The 26109-nt window shown below is 32.4% G+C and overlaps 2 protein-coding genes across 11 annotated transcripts; both read left to right on the top strand.

Moving 5' to 3' along the window:
- Positions 1–127: 127 nt before the first annotated feature.
- LOC111708617 (uncharacterized) lies at positions 128–4078 on the top strand. Its single transcript, XM_023482052.1, has 5 exons — positions 128–251; positions 554–639; positions 960–1084; positions 1361–1461; positions 1945–4078. Exons 1-5 carry the CDS (start codon positions 195–197, stop codon positions 2080–2082), a joined length of 507 nt encoding a protein of 168 aa, XP_023337820.1. The 5' UTR covers positions 128–194; the 3' UTR covers positions 2083–4078.
- LOC111708616 (phospholipid scramblase 2-like) lies at positions 4021–11477 on the top strand. 10 transcript variants are annotated; one of them, XM_023482051.1, is made up of 12 exons: positions 4021–4134; positions 5071–5122; positions 6548–6622; positions 6972–7040; positions 7138–7195; positions 7302–7376; positions 7834–7935; positions 8645–8728; positions 9127–9231; positions 9437–9909; positions 10666–10864; positions 11269–11477. In XM_023482051.1, exons 1-10 carry the CDS (start codon positions 4083–4085, stop codon positions 9491–9493), a joined length of 729 nt encoding a protein of 242 aa, XP_023337819.1. In that variant the 5' UTR covers positions 4021–4082; the 3' UTR covers positions 9494–9909; positions 10666–10864; positions 11269–11477. The 10 variants fall into 10 exon arrangements, with proteins under 10 accessions (XP_023337819.1, XP_023337816.1, XP_023337813.1 ...); XM_023482048.1 differs by having other exon boundaries at positions 11257–11477; XM_023482045.1 differs by having other exon boundaries at positions 10666–10936.
- The last annotated feature ends 14632 nt before the right edge of the window (positions 11478–26109 follow it).

Raw genomic sequence — 26109 nt, 5'->3', positions numbered from 1 at the left:
GGGGGGGGGGGGAGATTTTTGATGCATAGGGAAAAATATAGGGGGGTATTATATTGGGGAGGGGGAAATAGTTTTAAGAAAATACATATTCCCTTGCTTTACGAAGAGATCAAATGAAATAATTTTATGAAATATAAATTTTTTTCTCTAGATTTGTAGCGAGTGTGCTCGTGTCACTGCCGCTAGGCGCCGCTATGATTGGGGTCGGCGTGAATGGTTTAACCGCTTGTAAACCTAGTCGGGGAAATCAGGTATAAACACATCATCACATGGACTGGACAAAGAAAATGAACATTCGCCTCAAAGTCTAATAGGTTAATCTCTATATTTTGGCAACCTCAAGCTATGTAATCTAATTGTTTATAAAAAGTCAAAGCTTGAAATAACAGCTAGTCATTCATCCTATTATTGCAAACATATAGGGATTGTAAAATTAGAGTTTGCCACGAGTAATCAGTTCCTTTTCAAGATTTTCCAGATTTAACTAGATTTTAAACATAACAAAACACGACGATGTCAGCTTTTAGGTTTTAATCTTGAATTTAACTACTAGTTTGAGGATGGAATTAAGCTAGGGGATGATGGATTATTGGCTCTAACTTCAGATTCTAACTCAACAATATCTAGGCTAAGTTTAAGGTAATCTTTGCATGAACACATCTTTTTATGGTTATGGTTATTATTTTGTGTTAATGTTATCACTGTTAGCTTTTTTGGCATTTTTAAAGTAAATATTAACTTTAGATAACCATTTTTTCTTCGTTCTCCAAAAAAAAAATGTCCGGGGGCGGGAACTTTTCTAATTAAATGTCGAGACATTTCTTTCTGGGCAAAAAAATTTGAGTTTGCCCGTCCATACACCTTCCCGTCATAAGAGTTGACATAAAAAATCTGATAAAAATTAATAAACAGACAGACAGGCGTGCAAAGCATTTCTATATAGATTGATATTATTACAGTTGGGCTGGATATGGATACCTGGATATCCCTGTCTGGTTAATCACTGCTGGAGTTCTCCTTCTCCTACTCCCCGTCGTCTACACAATCTACGACAAATTCTGTAAATCGGAGACAATCAACCCGGGTAAAAATATTTTATGTTTTACCGCCTTAAACCAACATTACCGACCTGTGATTCTATAATTCCACCAACTGCGGGATATTATGATTCTTAATTATCCCTTTGGACAACTAAGTAAACATACATTCCGGTCTGCCAAGTTTTCATAAAAGAAATATTGTATTTTTATCTCATCTCATTTTATGTTTTGTAGGCAAAATTTTTGAGCGATTAGGTTATTATTTTACAGCGTTAATTAATATTTTTTGTCATTTTTCATAGAATGTTTTTTTTGTTTAGAAGGAAAAAGTCTAAGCAATACCATTGTTGTCCTCTACCTTATGTTTGGTCTGGTCTGGGCTTTGGTTGGGTTCCTTTGGATTTTTGGAACACAGAACCAGGTAAAGAAATAAACTTCAAGATATATTAAATGTAATATTAGGTCAAAGTCTTAGGATAGGGAAATCTTGCCAGTTTATGTCAAGTTTTATTCTGAATATTCTAAAATCATCACACACCCAGAAGGGCCACCAGGGAGGGGGGGGGGGGCGGGTGATTTCACAAATGTTACTCTAAACCTGTCAAGCAAAACAATTTATTTTTAACTAAACCACTTAAAAAATATCAACCCTTTGACAAAGTCAAATTAAACAATGTTTCATTATTTTAATTTTAATTTATCAGTTTAATTTGTTTGCTTACTATAAATAATTTTTTTTTTTGGGGGGGGGGGCTACAAAACGTTCTCAATGAAATCCTTCTTATTATCAATCCTTCTTGGATATTGTGGGTCATTATCCATGGATACAGTAAATGGTTCGGAGCTTCGGCCCCAACTTCATCTGACGACTGGTTGTCTTTTAACAATTTTAATGTATTTTCAGGAGGAATGTAACCAGGAGAGCGGAACCTATAAGTTCGCGTTCGCCTCCTTGATAATCCTGAACGCTCTGATGGATATTTATATATGTATAAAGATATCTGTAGTCCTATACTGGGCTCTACTCACAGAGGAAACATAATCTCAAACCTGAAACTCCTTGAAATCCAGGAGCTCCTGAAACTCTTGACCACCTGAAGCGATTGTGTATCCTTTGACCTACGCTAATCCACTATACTCCACTTCTTACCTACGCCAAATCCGATATACTAATCATCCTACCTACTAGCACTTGGTTTTACAGCTGCCATATGGACTTTTGGCCCCAGCGCCCGGCCCCCTAGCGTATCCTAGCCGCGGTGCTCGACCCCCTAGCCTGTCCTTGTCGCAGCGCTCGGCCCAGAAATTGTCTTAACCTAACCTAACCCTCAAATAATACAAAAATAAACAGCTGGCTTAGGTCCGATATTGACGGAGGTCGGAAAGTTAGTAGGTCAGAATTTCAGTTGGGGATATTTGCGCATAGACGATGTAGCATTATACTTCCTAGAACTCCTGAAAATTGTAATTCTGGAACAGTTCCAAGAACTCCTGAAACTCTTGGAACGCTTTACAACATCTCAGTCAATTTTATATTTACATTCACATGCTGTACCAGCACAACTCCTTGACCTGAGCTAAGAACTTTTGAATGAGACGGAGTTAAGTTTAACAGAAAATTTTCAATTTAGGAGTAAAACTCATTAGATTTGTTATTATTTTCTGAATCTGTCATTGGTGAAATTTCTGACTTTTGACCAATTTGAGAGGGGTTTAAAAAAGGTCGGAACCCAGTTTCAATAACTCCGCCTATTCCAAAGTTCTTGGCACTGTACTTATAGCTTTCATACTAATAATAGCTTTTATATTTCTACTAATAGCTTGTACCAATTCACAAATTATTTAAATAATTTTGAAGCTTAAATTAAGAAAATAATACAAACTAAATTTATTCACAAACTTCTGCTACAAGAAGATTAACTTAGATTCAGTTTTGTTTTACGTTAAAGATTTTAATCGACTAGTTTTACGGTTTTCAAAAACTTCTTTAAAAATTAAAAGACTTTTACCGTCACAAAGATATTAGGTCTTTCAACCGTGAATGCGTTTTGACGCATTTACATATTTTATAATTTTCATGTAAAATAACAAAGTATTTAACTTTGTTTGATTTGGCTGTTAATTTGATCTCAAATTAAGAAATTTTAAATTCCATATGATTTTAGTACGATTTGAATCTTTACATGAAAGTTTTTATTCCTCGAATGTGTTATTTGATTTGTTTTACAAAGCTTGATTTTTTAGAAAAGTTAGGTCCCTTCTTATTTTAATATTTACAATATGTTTGTACAAACGCCAAAGTTGATTGTCATAGAATCTATTGTATTTAAGAGTTTATGTATTGTTAACAAACCTGCACAGATCTGTAATTTATTTTAACATATTTAATCTATTTTATAAATTTGTTAAGACTATATTTTTCTTGCTTAAAAATAGTTTTAAATTATTATGATTCGTAATCGGAAAAAAAGGGTTGGCTGAGAAGACTAAGAATTTATATAATAATTGAAATGGATCCATCCGCCAATGGGCTGTCTGAAATGTATACGCCAATGGGCTGTCTGAAATGTATACGCCAATGGGCTGTCTAAAATGTATACGCCAATGGGCTGTCTGAAATGTACACGCCAATGGGCTGTCTGAAATGTATACGCCAATGGGCTGTCTGAAATGTATAAGCGAATGGACTGTCTGAAATGATAAATTCTTAAACTAAATTCCGTATCAGTTAAAAACTTATTGCAATCTACATTACAATGTAGCTTGCACAGATCCGGCATTCCAATCCTGTGCCTCTAATCTCTTATTTTTAAACTGAATTTATGGAACAAGTTATTGCCTAATGGGGTGCTTTACAATTAAACCAGGCGTTTTCTTCAATCCGGGTATATTTTTCTATTGTACTGTCATCTTCATATTTGTTTATTTACTCTCTGCGGTAAAAATGGCACTATTGCAACATGTACGCTTATTTACTTATGCATGTACACTGGAAACATTTATCAAGCTATCTGATTGGTTGATTGATTGGTTTCAGACAGAATGATGCAAAGCTTACAACCAATAACAGATGAGCCTCGTGGTATAGAATTAGGTAAGAAAACACTAGGATCTTGACCAAATCTATCCAATTGGATAAAACAAAAAATTTTAGTGTTGACATTGTTATAAGAAAAACTTGCAAGTCATACGGTAAAATTTTAAAGCTTTAAAAAATTTTATTGTTAAAGGGGGGGGCCACAAAACGTATTACTCTCCGGAAAATTTAAACAGTGGTTAAACATAACTTAGAATTGTCGTAGGAGGCTGATTTTTTGCATGCAAACTCAGAATTATGTATATTACATGCATTTTTTGGTTTTTAAAAATATGCAAAATTATGCACAAATAGACAACATTGATCATTACTCATTACATAACATATTTATCATTTCAGTTATTACGTAATCATCGAATCCTTCAACATATAAATTATTCATTCCTGTATTTAAATGTTTTATTTAAATTTAAAACCGGAACTTTCCATGCATGTTCCAATGGGACATCAAAATATTTCATTTGTTTCTTAACTAACATTTTACTAAGATCCGAAGGATTTACAGAACAATCATTTGCAATAGAAAATAAATTTCTGCCAAGAACTGTGTTAAGGTCATCTAATGCAAAGCTTAGAACTTCCTTCAATAGTCTCATAGAAAGACACACATCTGCTAGTTAACATAGTTTTTACATGTAAACATTGTGAAATACTTTCAATCAAGTACCTATGCGTATTTCTAGGTACATCAAAAAGAATTTTAATTGTATTATGTTAAAGAAAGGATAATAAAAATATTTTAAAATATTTAAAAATTACTTGTATTTTGAAATTTTTGATGCACGGAAACTTTCGATCTAGGAAATACACCTTTTTGACGATAACATTCCGCAAACTTAATCTTGATGAGCTAATAATTTTACCATTCCTGAATTGTTCAATTGATATAATTACATCAAGAACTGTAATAATATGATCAATGATGTATTTTAGATGAAATAGATATAACAGGAGGTCGTGTACTAACCGGCCTCGGACCTCTGAGGTAAGTTTTTACAATTAATGCCCCACTCCTTCCCCCTCACCTATAAAAGTTCAGACGGCAAGAAATTTGACCCGCTAAGGTAAGAACAAAAAAAGCATGAGATAGATTTTTGAAGAAAGTTTTTCATTTTTAAAACTTAAATGTTACTTTTATTTTTTAGGACTTTTTAAAAATAAAAAAATTACCCAAAAATACGTCAGAATTTTGAAACTTAAGGTAACCATTGCGTAAAGTTAAAGTGTAAAAATCTTGGGATGCCAGCAGTATTATTAAAATATTATGAAATCTAGGGATGCCAGCAGTATTATTAAAATAATATGAAATCTAGGGATGCCAGCAGTATTATGAAAACAATATGAAATCTAGGGATGCCAGCAGTATTTTTAAAACAAAATGAGATCTAGGGATGCCAGCAGTATTATTTGAATAATATGAAATTTAGGGATGCCAGCAGTATTATTAAAACAATATGAAATTTAGGGATGCCAGTAGTATTATTAAAATATTATGAAATCTAGGGATGCCAGCAGTATTTTTAAAATAATATGAAATCTAGGAATGCCAGCAGTATTTTTAAAACAAAATGAGATCTAGGGATGCCAGCAGTATTATTTAAATAATATGAAATCTAGGGATGCCAGCAGTATTAATAAAACAATATGAAATTTAGGGATGCCAGCAGTATTATTAAAATATTATGAAATCTAGGGATGCCAGCAGAATTATTAAAATAATATGAAATCTAGGGATGCCAGCAGTATTATTAAAATATGAAATTTAGGGATGCCAGCAGTATTATTAAAATAAATTGAAATCTAGGAATGCCAGCAGTATTATTAAAATAATATGAAATCTAGGGATGCCAGCAGTATTATTAAAATAATATGAAATTTAGGGATGCCAGCAGTATTATTTGAATAATATGAAATCTAGGGATGCCGGTAGTATTATTAAAATAATATGAAATCTAGGGATGCCAGCAGTATTATTAAAACAAAATGAAATCTAGGGATGCCAGCAGTATTATTAAAATAGTATGAAATCTAGGGATGCCAGCAGTATTATTAAATAATATGAAATCTAGGGATGCCAGCAGTATTATTAAAATAATATGAAATCTAGGGATGCCAGCAGTATTATTAAAATAATATGAAATCTAGGAATGCCAGCAGTATTATTAAAATAAAATAAAATCTAGGGATGCCAGCAGTATTATTAAAATAATATAAAATCTAGGGATGCCAGCAGTATTATTAAAATAATATGAAATCTAGGGATGCCAGCAGTATTATTAAAATAATATGAAATCTAGGGATGTCGACAGTATTATTAAATAATATGAAATCTAGGGATGTCGACAGTATTATTAAAATAATATGAAATCTAGGGATGGCAGCAGTATTATTAAAATAATATGATAACTAGGGATGTCGACAGTATTATTATAAAACAGAAAATATCTACTTGTGAACTTCTCACCGGCTGTGAAATGGAAAACAGGTATTTTTTGATAAATCATTTTTAATAGATGGCAATCTTTTAAATAAAATTTTTGATAAAGGATTCTCAAGAGTACTCTGTAATTCTTAATCTGAAAAACAAAAGAAAAAAATTGCGTTTCCTTTCATTGAAAATCCACTAAACGTGTTCTGGAACAGTAATTTTATTTATAAATTTCAGTAGAAACCCCAAAATATATCCATAATTAAGGGTTTAAAAGAAACCTCTGAGAAACTCTTAAATTTTGATTATTGTTTAAAGTGCTTTTAATCGATTTTACTTAATTTTTAAGTGTGTTTTTTAAAAAGACAAGTTTTTAAGAATTAGTCAATAAAAATTTATATTTTAGATTTTTGATATGTGGACCACAGGGGGATACACTTTTTTGGGCTAAAGAACACTCAAACTTCTGCAACAGGTAGAAGAGTGTCCCCTGGGCGTATGCCCTGTATACGCATCTGGATGTATTTGAAGAGATTGATTTTTAATTATTAAAATAATATTTTTGTTTTTAGATTATGGTGTGGCAGTGTTAGAAGTTTCAATATGTCAATAACTGATCAAACTAACCAAGTAAGCAATAAATATCGAATTCTAAATAAATAAAATTGAAATACAAATAAAAAAGATTTGTCCAGCTTTGATAAATGTTAAATTTAAGTGTGTTTTTTTATTTCAGACTGTGATGGAAATAAATAGAGCATTAGCTTGTCAGGGCCTTTGCTGTTCATTTCTTTACCCGTACTGTACACAGGTTAGTTATTTTATTTTATTTTTTATGTAATATTGCGCAGGTACACCGTAGGCTATTCCTCTTCCCGTACTGTACACAGGTTTGTTATTTTATTTTACTTTTAATGTAATGTTACGCAGGTACACCTTTATTGTTCTTGATATGAACGAATTTACACCAATTCTCCCAAATTTTTCTCATTTTTAATCCAAGCCACCTCTATCCTTGCAATATTCTCATATCTTAAGGCACAAAACAATACAAGAATACACTACAGTACTACTAAACAGCGAAACACTTTGTAAATGTACGTTATTAAATTATATCTGGACAGAACACAACATGTTAATCCAGAGCCAGGCATTGACAGTCCCTTATAACTTAGCATAGTCTACGGACTGTGGGTTGACCGCCTTGTTTTGATTTCGTTGTTTATGAATAGTAGGACGTCCCTAACAGCCTGATTTGATTTGTTCAGGAGTTGAATGTAAGCGTGGGAAGTCAATCTGTTGGAACTATTCGGGAAAGAGCCACCTGGTGGAGTCCTGTTCTTCATATCTTTGATAGTGTTGGAAACCAGGTATACAGTAGTAGTAGCAGTAGCAGTAGTAGTAGCAGTAGCAGTAGCAGTAGCAGTAGCAGTAGCAGTAGTAGACGCAGTAGCAGTAGTAGACGCAGTAGCAGTAGTAGACGCAGTAGCAGTAGTAGACGCAGTAGTAGTAGCAGTAGTAGTAGTAATAGTAGACGCAGTAGCAGTAGTAGACGCAGTAGCAGTAGTAGACGCAGTAGCAGTAGTAGACGCAGTAGCAGTAGCAGTAGTAGTAGCAGTAGTAGACGCAGTAGCAGTAGCAGTAGTATTAGCAGTAGTAGTAGCAATAGTAGACGCAGTAGCAGTAGTAGACGCAGTAGCAGTAGTAGATGCAGTAGCAGTAGCAGTAGTAGACGCAGTAGCAGTAGTAGACGCAGTAGCAGTAGTAGACGCAGTAGCAGTAGTAGACGCAGTAGCAGTAGCAGACGCAGTAGCAGTAGCAGACGCATGAGCAGTAGCAGTAGTAGACGCATTAGCTGTAGCAGTAGCACTTAATGAAGACATTTTAAAAATGTTGGTATCAAGCTGCTTTTATTTTCCAATTAGATTTATACTGATTACTGAAGGTCCCAAACTGATCATCTGTTCTAAACTTGTAATTTAGTCCAGTAGATATAATTTAGTAACACGGAGCGGAAAACCTTGTAAAATTGAGTGGTGGGTTTGGCTTTAATGATAACAATAATATTAAGATATTCAGGTTCTAAAAGTCCGTGGTCCAAACTGTTTATTTTTCTGCTGTGATGATATCAACTTCAGTGTTCTGAATACAGATGGGGCAGAGGTTAGTACAGACCTAGGGACTTGAGAGATAGAAATTTAGAGGAACTTTATGTACAGATGGAATAGTTATTTTGTAGGGGGTGGGGGAGATATTTTTGACATTATATATATATTTTAATGATTGTCCCAGCTTTTTGGAGGGAAATGAAAAATTAATAATCATCCGGCAAGTTTGTTCCCCAAATTTATCCAAAAGTTGAAATAATTTCTCATTTTATTCGATCATGTTTTCCCCAATTTAGTGTAAGATGAACCTAAAGTTTTATCTATCTAATGTGGGGGAGGAGGGTGGGGGGATATTTTTGGGAAGAAAATATTTTAAGAATATGTATAAAACTGATTTCTGGAGGAAATAATGCTTTGTTAGTGTGCTGATTTTAAGTTAAATACTTTTGTTAGGTTGGAAGTATTACCAAGAAGTGGATGGGGTGCTGGAAGGAAACTTTAACAGATGCTGACAATTTCTTATTGACTTTTAACCCTGGGATGGATGTCAGTGAAAAGGAAAGTTTTAATATTAAGTATCAATTTTTAATTATACCCATTTAAATGGTGGTAAAATTTTACAACAAAAAAACATTTTTATTTTCCGGGTCAACAAATCTATTTGGTTAAGTTTGAGTGGCTATGTCCTAAAAATTATTGAAATATACAAAGTACTCGTGTTTTTCAAAAAAAATTTCGTATTAATACTTTAAACATGGATCAGGTTCTTATTATTGCGGCAACATTCCTTATCGACGTGATGTTCTTCGAGTACAACTAGATGAACTCCTAGAATAACAGTTTCATCAGCTGATCTCCTGAGGTGAAGCAGTGAACGGCGTGATGCAACTGTACAAATTACATCTCTATATCTGTCTGTTTATATTATTTTCTTTTTATATTTGAAGCTGGTTGTGGGGAAAGGATAGATCTAAAGCAGTTGTCTATAATGAATAACTCTGTAACGTTTAAAACTATCTAAAAAGTAGAAAACGTAAATTCTTTAATTGACAAAAAAGTTGAAAGATATCTGTATAAATAATTTCATAACGCTTGAACCGGACCATTCTCTAAGTCCACTAAGTCCACTTAAGCACTCAAATATACATTATGCAGTGGAACTGTGGAAGAGGAAGACGACATTTAATATATTAGCTTTTTCCAGTACCTTGAAAATCGACTTACTAATTGAAATGGGTTTGTGTACATTGTACATTATCGTGTAGTGTACCTTTTACATTACTGTTTAGTGTACCTTTTACATTACTGTTTAGTGTACATTGTACATTACCGTGTAGTGTACATTGTACATTACCGTGTAGTGTACATTGTACATTACCGTGTAGTGTACATTGTACATTACCGTGTAGTGTACATGTTCATTGCACCAATTGAATCATAAATTGATTATAAGGGTCGTCTTCCTTTTCCACTGTTTTGCATTTGTGAAATTTTAGTCATAAAACTATTTTCTAGGGGGGGGGGGGGGGTAACTTCCCCTTCCCACCTGTACACTTACCTGCCTTGTCTCAACCATTTATCGTTCAAAAATATTAAAAAATACTTTTTGAAATAAATTTTCAGTGCATACTCTGAAATTGTAGAAATGTAAGAAAACAGCAAATTAGACTGTATTATATTTACTTCATAATTTTACAATCGTAATAATATAGATACCCACCTTAAGAACTTAAAAATGCGCGATAAAAAAATAAATATTTCCTCTAGAGTCTAGATTGCAAAATCTCTGAAATATATACACGACCTAAAGTTCAAAAATTGCTTTAAGCATGTTTCGTATATTTTTTTACAAATTGTTATAACATAGTTTATGAACTTTAACTCAAAATTGGTATTATGTCTACTAAAACTTTTAATACGTATGCTGCACTGGTGTATCTGTGATTTTTTAACCATTGATAGTATTTATATGTACACTGTACTGTACGTTAGAAAATTGTGAAAAAGTAATTCGACCTAAACATTGATTAATGTACTACTGTACATTTAGTTTAAAATTAGATAGAAATTTTATTGAGTGTTGTGTGCAAACCGTTATTATTATATTTCAACTATTCCATTAACATTTGAATTTTGAAGTCGTTGTTTTATTCCACTTTTCGTTAGGGACCAATGCAATCCGATTTGAAAGGTTGTAGTTGGATTATTACTACATTAGACGTGATTTTTTCGTTATAAATAATATTGCACATTTCTCCTTGATGTCTTTTAGCATTTTTTCGGGCGCATTATACAATGTACACTATCTACACTACACTGCACTGTAAAATGTATTGTGTATAGTGTACACAATACACTGCACAGTAGAGTGTATTGTATATAGTGTACACAATTCACTGCATTTTACAGTGTATTGTGCATAGTGTGCACAATACATTGCACAGTACAGTGTATTGTATATAGTGTACACAATACACTGCATTTTACGGTGTATTGTATATAGTATACACAATACACTGCACAGTACAGTGTATTGTATATAGTGTACACAATACATTGCATTTTACAGTGTATTGTGTATAGTGTACACTACAGTGAATGCTGCATATCATGGCAAGATGACCTTTACGGTCAACTTTTACTTATTTTGTATTGTGGTCCTAACTCAGAAGCTTAAAATACTCTGTTTAATCTGTTGTGAATCTTTTCTACCATTAGATGTGATTTTATCAAAATACTCCTCATAAAAATCTCAATTATACTGTTTTAAGTTTGTAAAGCTTAACAATAAATTTATAAACCAGTTGTGTTTTTTGACATTCTTAAGTGGACCTCTTTAATCTTTTTTACTTTTTGGTTTCATTGTATGGATTTTAACGAATATTATTCTTTACTAAGGAATTAATCTATCATGAGTATAAGTTACAGGACATTTTCATGCAAAAAAAATAACAAGAAAAAAATGTATTATCAATGATAATGTTATCACTTTCCTGAACCCAATCATAAATCTAGTTGTACACATTTAATGGAAATTTCTTTCAAGACGACATTTCATACAATCTTCCAATGAAACTTAGATTTGTGATAATGTTTTTTTTGGAGTGAAGAGAAAGGAAGTGTCTTAAGCGGATACTGAAGGCACAGATTTCAATTACAAAAGGTAATCCCTCTTCCTTCAACAACATTCTTCTCCATTTTGTACACAAGTCCTACATACGAGCCATTTTTCTCTTCAGAACACCTTAAAACTTTCAACTTGTTGTTAACGAGGAATCCTAGAGGTTTGCAGATGCTAAATTAGACCTGGTTATATGGTTACTAAAATGTTTATCTTATAAGAGGGCAAGAAGTCGGGCTGGACATTTGATCGTTCTGGAAAGGAGTTCTTACTAGAAATGATCGTGCTAAAAATGTGTAAAAACTCGCAAGTGATTCTGCTGAAAAGGTGTTTAAGTAAAAGTGATCGCACTCAAACGATTTTATAACAAGAGTTAATAATTCTGAAAAGACTTAAATACAAGTGAATATGAGGAAAAAGGTTTGAAACAAAATGATTGCTCTGAAAATGTGAACGCCAACTGATCTCTCAGAAAATGTGTTACAACACCAACTGATCGCTCTGAAAATGTGAACGCCAACTGATCTCTCAGAAAATGTGTTACAACACCAACTGATCTCTCTGAAAATGTGTTACAACACCAACTGATCTCTCTGAAAATGTGTTACAACACCAACTGATCTCTCTGAAAATGTGTTACAACACCAAGTGATCACTCTGAAAATGTGGTAAGACTGCAAGTGATAGTAATAAAAAATTATAAAACTTTAGTCATTTATTGCGCTGAATAAATCTAAAAGATCGTACTGAAATGGTATTAAACTCCAAGTGATTTTGCTGAAAAGGAGTTTAAAATTGCACATGATTGAATTGGGTTTAAAAGATAGAAAATGTTTTAAAAGCTACTAGCGATAGAGCTGTAAGGGCGTCAAAACTAAGTAAAAGGTATTAAAAACCTACAGAAAAGGTTTTAAAACTACAAAGAATCAGGCTAAAAGGCCAACTAATCAGACTGATTACTGAAAGGTCTAGTTAACGCTATACAAAAGATCGGACTGATTTGGCTGATTCAGGGTGTCCCACGAAAGATGACAGTTTGTAAATAGTTTAGAATGTCTTCTTCCATAATTTTTTAAGTTGTTTAATACCAAAGACAATATTATATAGGAGTCATATAATAGTAAAATTAACTTCAAAGTAACATGTATTTGAGCAAAAGATTTTTTAAACTGAAAAAACAGCCTTAAATATCTAATACAGTGTATGGAAGACGACATTCAAAACTATTTACCAACTGTCATGTTTTGTGGGACACCCTGTAGGTCGGGTTAAAGCTACAAATGATCGATATAGCTACATAGGAGACTGTAAGGGTGCTAAAAGTGACGAAGACTTCTAGTAATCGTCTTAAAAGGTTGCTAAAACAGCAAGAAATGGCGCACCGAAGGTGAAAAGTGTGTTAAAACTGTGAATGCGCGTACTGGCCCGAATGTAAGGGTGCGTGCTGTGGCTAATACGCGTGAGCAGTAAGGAGAAGATTATGAAAATTATTTCAAGGAAATTGAATTGATGGCGTTGAGCCAAGTTATCTTTATCATGAAACCTAGATTTTAGATTAAACGGGTTTATTTTGCATTTAATGCATAGAGATAGATAGATATATATTATTGAACAGACAGTTGAATAGATAAATACGTATCAGATAAATAGATTTATATATTGATGTATTAGATTTATATATTGATGTATTTGATTTATATATTGATGTATTTGATTTATATATTGACGTATTTGATTTATATATTGATGTATTTGATTTATATATTGATGTATTAGATTTATAAATTGATGTATTTGATTTATATATTGATGTATTTGATTTTTATATTGATGTATTTGATTTGTATAATTGATGTATTTGATTTGTATAATTGATGTATTAGATTTATATATTGATGTATTAGATTTATATATTGATGTATTAGATTTAAATATTGATGTATTTGATTTACATATTGATGTATTAGATTAATATAATTGATTTATTTGATTTATATATTAATGTTTTATATTAGTATATTGATGTATTAGATTAATATTTAGTGATAACCAGAAAAGTGTAGAATAGGAAGACGACAGTAAAGCAATTGCAAAAGCAATTGCATTTTATGTCGTTTCAAAGCAAATAGCTAGACTAGTAAGTTATTAAATCATTTATAAGATGGAATTAGTCTGTTACACTGCACAATTGATGTGCCTTATGTTCATTTAACCATTAAGTAATAAATAGAGTCTATTCCAGAGTTTTCTGGTTATCACTGTAAAGTTATAGTATTTATTTTTACAAAATATAAAATAATAATGTAGGATGGTTCAGCTAAAAACAAAACACAAAAGAAAATTTAATATTAGCCAATTGAAAATAAAAAGTTTAATAATTTTGTTCTGATCGGTATTTGTTGAAACAAACTGTATTTGTTGAAACAAACTATTCATATTGAAATCTCAACTAAAAATACATTCACAAGTAAATACAAGAAAAAAAAGTAAATGAAAAACGATTGTTTTTTAGATAGTTTATAAAAAAAAACGATTAAAAACGCTATGCTGTATCCTGTATCCCTACCCTGAAATACTGACACCTATCCTATATCCTGGATCCTGTATCCCTACCCTGCAATACTGACACCTATCCTGTATCCGGTATCCCTACCCTGCAATACTGATACCTATCTTGTATCCTGTATCCCTTCTCTGCAATACTGACACCTATCCTGTATCCCGACCCTGCAATACTGACACCTATCCTGTATCCTGTATCCCTACCCTGCAATACTGACACCTATCCTGTATCCGGTATCCCTACCCTGCAATACTGACACCTATCCTGTATCCGGTATCCCTACCCTGCAATACTGACACCTATCCTGTATCCGGTATCCCTACCCTGCAATACTGACACCTATCCTGTTTCCTGTATCCCTACCCTGCAATACTGACACCTATCTTGTATCCTGTATCCCTACCCTGCAATACTGACACCTATCTTGTATCCTGTATCCCTACCCTGCAATACTGACACCTATCTTGTATCCTGTATCCCTACCCTGCAATACTGACACCTATCCTGTTTCCTGTATCCCTACCCTGCAATACTGACACCTATCTTGTATCCTGTATCCCTACCCTGCAATACTGACACCTATCTTGTATCCTGTATCCCTAACCTGCAATACTGACACCTATCTTGTATCCTGTATCCCCACCCTGCAATACTGACACCTATCTTGAATCCTGTATCCCCACCCTGCAATACTGACACCTATCCTGTATCCTTTGTCACTACCCTACAATAATTATACCTGTCCTGAATCCTGTATCCTGTATCTCGTATCGCACCCCTGCAGTACTGACACCTATTCTTTTTCCTGTATCCCTACCGGCACCCTGCAATACTGACACCTATCCTGTATCCTGTATCCCTACCCTGCAATACTGACACCTATCCTGTATCCTGTATCCCTACAATGCAATACTGACACCTTTCTTGTATCCTGTATCCCTACCCTGCAAAACTAACACCTAGCCTGTATCCTATATCTCTACCATGCAATACTAACACGTATCCTGTATTCTGTATCCCTTCCCTGCAATATAGACACCTTTCTCGTATTCTGTATCCCTATCCTCCAATTCTGACACTTATCCTGTATCGTGTATTCCCACCCTGTAACACTGACACCTCTCCTGTATTCTGTATCGCCATCCTGCAATACTGACCCCTATCCTGTATCCTGTATGCTCACTGCAAGTTTACTGACACCCATCCTGTATCCCCACTTTGCAATACTAACATCTCTTTCCGTATCTTAACCCTGAAAAAGTGATTCGTATCCTGTATCCTGTATCCCTATCTTCCAATAATGACACCTATCTTGTATCCTGTATCCCTACCCTGCAATACTGACATCTATCTTGTATTCTGTATCCCTACCCTGCAATACTGACGCCTATCCTGTATCCTGTATTCCCACCCTGCAATACTATCAACACTAATCCTCTTTCCTGTCCTGTATCTCACGCCTGCAAAAGTAATTCCTTTCCTAGCTGTATATAGTATCTCAGTTCAATGGCAATCAATGAATTCTCCGTCCATTCCGTCCATTTTTAAGGTGCAAGCGATCAGGTTCTCCTGTATATAGGTTTACCAAGATTTTAGCCAATTATAGTACTTTTAACCCAGGTAATGCGGTGGACAATGTACACAGTGTTAGTGCGTTGTGTGCATAAGAAGAGTTTGCTATGAATAAAAGTTACCAACTTTATATATAAGTATACTACTTCTCTTGTTCTTGTGATATATCCATCCTCCTGTATGTATTTTTTAATTTAAAAGCTCAAACCTTTTAAATATTTAAAACCAAAGAAATAGTTGGTTTTAGTTTTAAGCCCCCCCCCCCCCCTCAGTTACTGCCATGGAAACACCTCTCTGTCAGCTAAATACACAGGATTATCTTGGTCTACGTGAGAACTCAGCATTTGACAAGATTTAAACAGAATTTTAATCCCTGGATAAAATCTAGAGCAGATGCAGAGGTATTCACATAGGATGAACATTTAATACTGAGACACGAAACTCCGTAAATTTGGTCTTCTGTCCTGAATAGTAAATATAGACTTGTAATGGCAAACCTAATGATAGTCAAGAAAAATTACATTGCTTCGCGTGACCATGATTATAAGTCGCATCCTTTGTGGGTAACTCTGTATATCTACGTTTTCTTTTTTAACGCTTAGATCGCTAAACCAACCTTTATCGTACAGTTGCAACCAGAATATAGTGTAGTTGCTACAGGACGGGTGTTCTAATTAAGAAATTTCGCAAATATTGCAATTGACATTTCAGAAATATGTCATAAATTGAGGAAGGCACATTTTTTAATCAGTCACGATTTACTGAACAAAGATAAACGTTAATTAATCAAGTGATTTCTGGTTTCATTGTATTATACGATGTTTATAATATTTACAATATTATACAATAAATACTATATTATACAATAAATACAATAAATACAATATTTACGATATTATACAATATGATACAATAAATACAATATTCACAATATTATACAATAAATACAATATTCACAATATTATACAATAAATACAATAAATACAATAACTACAATATTATACAATAACTACAATATTTACAATATTATACAATAAATACAATATTTACAATATTATACAATAAATACAATAACTACAATATTATACAATATTTACATCCATTTACAATTTGCCATATTTACAATATTCAAAGTGGAGACTAGCTTTTTATACCTTTTTTGTTCTAACTATAGTGTTATGCTCTAAAAAGTTTCACACTCCACCAGACATAAGGAGAAGTTCAAATTTATTCGACACTATTGATACTAATGGAGTATATGGTAAAATTAAATTTATTAGGTTACATTCTAGAAGTTTTAAATATATTTGTTCTTCTCCAATCTCCATATCTCTTAATAAGAGGAGTTGTGATTAAAAACATTTAACTTGAATTTGACATAATTATTGATTTCATTAGACATTAAAAAAATCAGAGTAAAAGTTATCTTTCGGTAAAAAACGATTTGAAAAATATTTAAATGTTTTCCTAATTGTCTAACAGGCCTAAATTTAGGACGACATTTTAAAAAGCTTTGTCAATTCTTATATAAGAGAAACTTTTTTTAATCTTATGTTTAATGATTATCATGTTTACAGCTATTGAATATGTAAAGATACTAGTTATGAAATAGAATTATGCCGATTCAATCAATTCTAAACTTGAATCTCAAGAGTTGTCCCGGAACAGAAGAGTGGCGGTAAGCTTTTACAATTGATGCAAAAATCTGGTATACTAGGCTTTTAGGGCGCTTCTTCCATCTTCAATTTCATTTGTGAACATTTTCTTTTTGTGTACATTGTAAAACAAAAGCAAAAAAGCTCACGGATTTTATCAAAAAAAATTCGTGGATTTTCAAAATTTTGTGAAAATTGAATTTTGTTTTATTTGGCAAATGTTTTAAATGTTGATCCTCTATAAACCTTCCCTGGGGACATAAAAAAGTCCCACACAAAATTTTGGCCCGATCAATTTAGCCGTTTTGAGGTTTATTGGATATAAACAGACAAGCAAAGAATATATATATATATTAACTACTAAGAATCGTCATGATGGCGTGAAACATTATGTTTAGTATAATTCTTTTTTAATAAAAAATGTGAAGTTAAAAACTGAAATATATATATATATATATATATTTATCTTTGAAATATTTAAGTATCAATTGAACTGGATTGAGACAGAAAGAAGTTTACAATATTGGATTTATAACTCTGCAACCCTCCTTCAAGCAATAATAATAAAGAATTGTATCGAGCAGCAAACCAATAATGGTAAAATCAAAAACTTTCAAAGAAAATAGATCAGTTGATCCAGATATTACATAACACAATATGAATGTACTCGTCGTACTATCTTTAACCTGGATAATATTTTGTAATTTCTTATTTAAAGTTCTAAAAAGGTTCAACATTTTGAATTGGATAGCGCTACTATACAACACATGATCTCGATATCCACTGTGAAAACTTATTAACTGCAGAATAATTTGCTTTATCCTTAATTTTTTGTTATTCCAACCGCTTCACAATAACTTAAATAAAAGAGGTTGAGTCATTTGTTGTTAATTTTTAATTGCGGATGCAAAAAAAATAGTTATTTTATATTAAGTAATTAGGAGATACAGTCAATCATATTCAAAGAGCGGAATTAGACCCAGAACAACGAAAGGTCCAGGCCGGTACAAATGTAATTGAGCACTAACCAGGAGTCTATTACAGAATAAATATAAAAGATGAGAATACCATTTTAGATGAATGACAGTATAATCTATATTCCCTGATTAAACCATAACTTCTGCCAATTCGATTAAGCTTTGGTCCTGCGGGGTTAGGTTAGAATATTAAGAAGATTAAAACATCTTTTAATTATTCATATAAAGCATTTAGTATGTTAAATACAAACATCTCTTTATTTTTTCAGAATTTGAGGAAATATTTAAAGTTGCAGTTTTTCTGTTCGCTTGTTTGGGAAAACGACTGAACCGATTGGACAAACTTTTTTGTGGTAACTCTAATGGCCCAAGAAAAGTTTTTCAAAGGTCAAATTAAAAAGAATTTGGATTTAAAAATTTTAATGTTTTAGAAATTATTTTTTTAATTTACGCTAAACTCCAAAATGGCAGCTGAAAACAACAGAAAAAATACTAAAATAGAGGCGCGACGCACTCTGGAAGACTTAACAACAAAATGTTTTCTTGAAAACTGCACACTTTGTACATAAATATTTATTGATTTAAAAGTTTGGCTTTAGTTTAATTTAGTTGGCATTTTTAAAGTATGTTCTGTATTACAGAAAGTTTTTTTTTAAATGTAAAAAAGTGTTTCTATTTTTCAGTTTGCGCTTCAGTCTCGTAGAAAAAATGTCTTTTTTGTGACACGTAAAATTTAAGAAGCTATGAGTAAAAGTTTTAAACTTGCAGTATAACATGAAAGTTTGGCTACGCTCAGTTTAACACGACCGAAGTTTAAATAAATACTTTATTGACTAACTTATTTTAAAATCTAAATTTAAGAAATCAAAAATATATATATCAAGGTGACGTGGCAGAATCAGAGCTCATCTTGCCGCGTCTGAGTATCCGGCTTCTAACTCCTCAGATCGTCTTCCGCCACAAAAGAAATTTTCGTATTTTCGTTATTTTGACGTACGTTCACCCCTTACAAAAACAAAAAAATCCGGTAAAGGGGGCTGCTGACAAGCAACTGCCTTCAATTTGATAAATTTATCACAAAATTTGTCTTTTACAAGAATTGACGCAGAGTCTATACAAGTAAAAATTCTGCAGTATTTACTCAAAACTTTGCAGGTCTAAACTTGGAAAATGATTTTCCAAGTTTCAATTAAAGTTTCCTTTTTACAAGTTTATAGAGAACTCGATATTGGGTGAGTAGTGAGTAGTCAGCAATAAGCTCGGATTTAGAGGATTTATTCCACAGTGTGTCCCACAAAATTAAACAATTTAAACATGATGAAATCGAATGTACAATATGAATAAAGTCCTTAGAACTAAAACTGCCTCTAAAAAGTAATTTCTGTCAAATAAACGGCTGTTTATTTGACTGTATTACAATTAGTACATTATAACATCCAACTAGGTTAATAATTTTTATTTATAACTACTTTACGGGAAAGCTAAGGGTTTCTTGTATTTTACTAATGGATCCTAAACCCAACTTTGCTTACAAAACATCTAGAGCGTAGAGAGGGAAGTTTTGTAGGCAAAATGTGTCGAGGACGACCGTGGTAAAGTCAGATTTTGTATTATAAGAAAAAATTTTAACGTCTTTAGAGATGAAAATGTGCAAATTTTTCACAGAAGATGGGGTGCGAAGGATGCTATTTTGTTATTTTTATTCAGGACAAAAGTAACATCTCGGTGGTAGGGGATCGGTAATATTGATAAAAAGGTAGAAAAAGAATCAAATCTGAGGTCGCCGTCAAACGTCATGTTAAGGTGAACAACCTGTACAATGTACATATATAGAAGGATCAAGAGATTCCCCAGGACATGATCGGGTTGTTACGATCAAATCTCGGAGTTTTTTCTATTGCGAAGATTTGTTGATGTATGGGGTTTTATTGATCTACCAGGGGTTGTATTCTGGCAGCTCATTCATCCATCATCATTCACTTGGATCAATCCACTTAGAGCTTCTTTCTTGTTGAGTAGAAACCACGCACCCTTTCGCTGCGAGAGATGTTGACAGCCGCCCCACTGTCCTCGTACATCCGTCAGGTGGTCATAACTGCTTAACCAGATGTCGGCTTAAGATGTTTTTGAAACCACAGGTTTGTGTGGAGTACGGGAATCGAACCCGTGAACACCAGTCTGGACACCAATCCAGTTATTGCCTGTGGACAAGTGTGCTTAACTTCAGTGATCTAACGAGAACTTTTGTCACACGCTAGCTACCTTCTCCCACAAAATATTTTCATATTTTCAAAAAATTTTCATTTTCACCTAAAAAATTATGGATATAGAAGAATAGGTATGAACATGTAGTATAGATTATTATATATTTTTATGTAAATATACATTTGTCTATTGATGTATATTTAAGTGTTGATTAAGGTACATAAATAAAAACAAATAACAACAAAAAAACGAAATGTCGATGGAAAGCCGAATGCGAGCGGATGATTCCGTTTAAAGATTACATAAATACAAAAAAATATACAAAATATAAAAAAATTTAAAAACGTGAATTTTCTAGTTTGATTTCTTTACCTTTATCAATTACTGCAATATCCCCCGGGGTTTGGAACCTTGTTATCCGACCAGTTTTCTAGTTTCCAGGAAAACTATTTCCGGTTCCCCGGGGGCACTTCCGGTAACACAGGGAGATAGAGATGGAGTAAATATGATTATATCTAGGTTTTAGATGGCGATTAAAAGTGTAAAACAGTTGTTCTATTTTTTAATATAAAATTTTCGCATTTTACAAGTAATAGACTTTATTTCGTTACAATTTTTTTATTTGCTATCAAAAGTTAATATTTTTATCAAACTTCAGGGTGTTATCAGATTTGACTAATTGTATTTTTTTACTTTAAAAAATATTTTACCTAAACTCTTAAAATATAAGTATCTACCCAGAGGCGTATTCAAGTGGGGCAATACTCTGTAGGTACATTAAAAAAATCTATAAATAAAATTGATTTATGTTAAAAATTTGAAAGTGAAAATGAATCACCTTAAAGTGAAAAGGGACTATTTAGTCACCTTAAAGTGAAAAGGGACTATTTAGTCACCTTAAAGTGAAAAGGAACTATTTAGTCACCTTAAAGTGAAAAGGAACTATTTAGTCACATTAAAGTGAAAAAGGACTATTTAGTCACCTTAAAGTGAAAAGGGACTATTTAGTCACCTTAAAGTGAAAAGGAACTATTTAGTCACATTAAAGTGAAAAGATGTAATCCTAATATGTTTGCAGTATAGAACAAGCTGTACAACTTACAATACACATTTAGGCGTTAGAAGTTAAATCAGGATAATAAACAAACTAAATCATTCTCTTCTAGTGGAACTGACGTTAAATATCAAAAGTTGATATCTTCGTTAACTCATGAGTTATATAGTGTCCACCCAAAGTTATTCTCTCACGATAAATTTCTAAAGTTATGATCTGACAAGATGGAAAGCTATTAAAAAATCTTCTTAATTTGCTCCCTTCCAAATCTAATATTTTAGGATTTTATCTTCTTACCTTCTTCTATTCTATATCCTGCAATGTGGTAATTGCTTATGGAAAAATCCTTTAACCAATCATTAATCTCTTTATACCTCCCTTATCCCCCCTCTCTCCCCACCCCTGTGCATTATATATTTAAAGGGACTGCTGCCAAAAACCAATCATTAATCTCTTTATATCTCCCTTATCCCCCCCTCCTCTCCCCCACCCCTGTACATTATATATTTAAAGGGACTGCTGTCAAAAACCAAGGGTTTCCTTTGATGAAATATATACTTAAAATGTCATGATCAGCTAATTTTGTCAAATTTATAAATACGAAACGACTTCCCTCCGCTATAAAGAAGGGGAAGGTCAACATTTTTCGAATTTCTGGTATAAATTTGTGACATCTTGGTTTCTCTAATTTGATTTAAAGTACAAATATGAGAACAATTATCTTTTACCACACTAGAAATTTAAAACATTTTTGTTTTCTCAATAGCTTTTTAATAAGATATGTCAATTGTCAATACATGTGTACCGGCAATAAGAATAGAATATATTAGAGTGGAATTTACTAGAAAAAAGTGTAAAACGGCCATTTTGTTGTACTGTTTCCATACTGCAGGTGTACTTCACAAATTTGTGCTATATAATCTTTTGGGCCCTGGAACATCATTTCATAGAAAAGTTTTCTTGAAAATTATTTGATTAATTCTCTGATAGCCTGTCATGCACACGTGGATAGAAATCAATCTAATAATTTTTTTTCATTAAAAACATATTAATATAATTGCAGCCTGCATGTAATCAAAGAGGGAAACCCAATATTTTAGAAATATTCAAGATATCAACATATGGTCCAACTTTTTTTACACCAAAATTGAGGATGGTAATAAACTTAATATTTAAAACTTAATATTTAAAGAAAACTAAATTATGAAATAGGCTGGTTTCATAATTGACCAATGATTATTTCACATATTTCACTTTACAAACGATGATTTTTCGTTATAACTATAAATCAAATGATGTTTTTTATTCACCTAATTCACATTTTATAAAGTTTAAAACAGCTTTAAACAAAAAATTCGAAACTAAAATGGATATTCTAGGGAACATACTGTATTAATGTACTCTACTGCATACAATTTGTGAACATTTACATGATTTGTACACTTTCAATGACAAAATTCATACCGAGGGATTGTCTAAATTCCACTCTAATATATATTCTATTCTCTTTGTGTACCGGAAGTGGTTTGAGATGTTTAGACATTAGAGTAAAATTTTCTTGATTTATGTTTAATTAAATTGAAAATATAAACAAAATGAAATAATTTTTAAATTTCAACAAATAAGAAGAAAGATGTGCCGGGAAGTTAAGCCCAGGTTTTAAAAATGGCATTTACTGGATTCTCTTAAAAAATAGGGTGCACAATCCCTTTTTATAGGATTCCCTTGAGAAACAGTGCACAGTCCCTTTGATTAAAGAAAGAAGCAGTGCAAAGTCCCTTACTTTATAGGATTCTGTTGAGAAACAGTGCACAGTCCCTTATTTACAGGATTCTCTTTAGAAAAAGTGCACAGTCTCTTATAGGATTCTCTTGAAAAACATGGCAAAGTCCCTCTGCTTTTAGGATTCTCAGGAGAAACAGTGCACAGTCCTTTAATTTATAGGATTCTCTTGAGAAAAAGTGCACAGTCCTGTTGTTTATAGGATTCTCTTGAGAAACAGTGCAAAGTCCCTTTGTTTATAGGATTCTCTTGAGAAACAGTGCACAGTCCTTTTGTTTATAGGATTCTCTTGAGATACAGTGCACAGTCCTTTTGTTTATAGGATTCTCTTGAGATACAGTGCAAAGTCCCTTTGTTTATAGGATTCTCTTGAGATACAGTGCACAGTCCCTTTGTTTATAAGATTCTCTTGAGATACAGTGCACAGTCCCTTTGTTTATAGAATTCTCTTGAGATACAGTGCACAGTCCCTTATTTACAGGATTCTCTTGAGATACAGTGCACAGTCCCTTTGTTTATAGGATTCTCTTGAGATACAGTGCACAGTCCCTCATTCACAGGATTCTCTTGAGAAAGAGCGCACAGTCCCTTTGTTTATTGGATTCTCTTGAGAAAGAGCGCACAGCCCCTTTGTTTATAAATAATTGATTTCTTGAGTATTTACAGTATACTATATATCCTGGTCTAAGTCAGAGCTGATCCCTACACTCCTGCATATATTAATCACAAAAACCCAATATTTTCTTTTTTTCCATTTATTTCCAAACTGAGGAAGGATGTCTTACACGTTCACGTAATTCTTGTTTTTAAATGTATAGCACAGCAATTAACACATTGAAAATTATTCACCAGCTAATGACCGGGTCGACTTTCAAGTTTTGCTAGGATTTTGTTTGAGATTTAACAACCCATGGGTTCAAAAGAAGCGCACTAGCTACTAGCTAGTTTTTATCATAAACTAGCTAGTAGCTAGTTTTTATCATAAAAAAAACATTCTTTATTCGTAAACAATTGATTACAGAACTGCAATGCAAGGGGAGGTTAAAAAGTTATAAAGTTAATCAAAATATTAAAGAACTTATCATTATCGGAGTTCCATCGGAGACCTCTTCATTCATCGGAGACCTCTTTTCATTAGAGTCACTCTTCATTCCATGGATGTTCAATATTTATTAAAAATTTGAAATTTTAAGATTCCGTTCTGAAAAATTGGATCATGACTTTTGATATATCATGATCATGCAGACCAATTTATATCAAATTGGATCATGACTTTTGATATATCATGATCATGCAGACCAATTTATATCAAATTGGATGATGACTATTGAAATATCATGATCATGCAGACCAATTTATATCAAATTGTTTGTTGAATATTGTCTCATGATAAGGTAAAATTAAAATTTGAACGAAAACCTTTATCCCAATTCTTTTGAAAATCTTCTTTGGTGCAGACATGAATATCTTGTTCAATAAATATTTAAAAAGACATTTTAAAGTTTTGTTTTCATTCAATCTTCTACCAGCATTCAATCCAATATATCACGGGAAATATCAGCTTCTTTATTTCTTTAGTTCTATAATTTTCTTTATTTCTTTTTTCTTTCTTTCTTTCTATTTTCTTTCTTTTTTTATCCTCTTTCTTTTTTATTTATGTTTATTTTCTTTCTTTCTGTATTTTTTTCTTTCTTTGCATCCTCTTTCATCTTTATTTCTATTTTTTTCTATCTTTTTTCTATCCTTTTTCTTTTTTTCCTTTTATATTTCTATCCTTTTTCATCTTCTACTTTTATCCGTGTTTGTACACAAAATTTCTATCTTCATTCCAATTATCTATCTTCCTTTCATCCAATTTTTAAACTAAACCGTATTTATGTATTTCTATATGTGTTCTAAGTTACCACCTGCAGTTTCTCCTTTCTATCCAATTCCTATCATTTTATCATCAATCAGCAATTCATATCTCTTTATCAAAGTTCTATCTTTTTACCTAATTTCTATCTAATTACAAAGCTTCTATCATTTTATCTATTTTAAATTTGACTGCCTAACTTAATCTTTTTATTAACTTTTTTATATTTTTTTATCTCATTTCCAACTTGTAATACCCATTTCCATATTTTTGTCTAGTCATAAAACTCTGGAATAGGAAGTCGACCTTTAAACTCAAGTTATGACTTTTAATAGGTCATTGAACATGAGGCTCAGCAATTGTGCAATGTAAACAGACCCATTTTACTTAAATAGTAATTTAATAACTTTCAAGTAAAGCTATATGCTTTAAACAACATCAAACTCACTTCAGAAATGCTATAATTTCGTCTAGTCTTCCTATTCCACAGTTTTCTGGTTATGACTGTATATGTATCAGTTCACATATTATTTGACGTATTTGTGATACATCCGTCTGTATATCTATCCATCTATCTATATATTTATATCTATGTATGAGTAGTATCTGAGTAACCGGTCCTAAATGTATCGGGTGTGTAGTCTCTACTGGA

The sequence above is a fragment of the Eurytemora carolleeae genome, unplaced genomic scaffold, assembly GCF_000591075.1.
Source record: "Eurytemora carolleeae unplaced genomic scaffold, Eaff_2.0 scaffold877, whole genome shotgun sequence".
NCBI lineage: Eukaryota > Metazoa > Arthropoda > Copepoda > Calanoida > Temoridae > Eurytemora > Eurytemora carolleeae.
This window is presented reverse-complemented; position numbering and strand designations above follow the sequence as displayed.

Excerpts from the sequence above, each read along its gene's own strand:
- LOC111708617 (XM_023482052.1), top strand. The coding sequence starts at position 195 with ATGATTGGGGTCGGCGTGAATGGTTTAACCGCTTGTAAACCTAGTCGG. Across the intron at positions 252-553 it reads AACCTAGTCGGGGAAATCAG|TTTGAGGATGGAATTAAGCT; the intron begins GTATAAACACAT and ends TTTAACTACTAG. Across the intron at positions 1,462-1,944 it reads TTTTTGGAACACAGAACCAG|GAGGAATGTAACCAGGAGAG; the intron begins GTAAAGAAATAA and ends ATGTATTTTCAG.
- LOC111708616 (XM_023482050.1), top strand. The coding sequence starts at position 4,083 with ATGATGCAAAGCTTACAACCAATAACAGATGAGCCTCGTGGTATAGAA. Across the intron at positions 4,135-5,070 it reads GCCTCGTGGTATAGAATTAG|ATGAAATAGATATAACAGGA; the intron begins GTAAGAAAACAC and ends GATGTATTTTAG. Across the intron at positions 7,377-7,833 it reads TTTACCCGTACTGTACACAG|GAGTTGAATGTAAGCGTGGG; the intron begins GTTAGTTATTTT and ends TGATTTGTTCAG.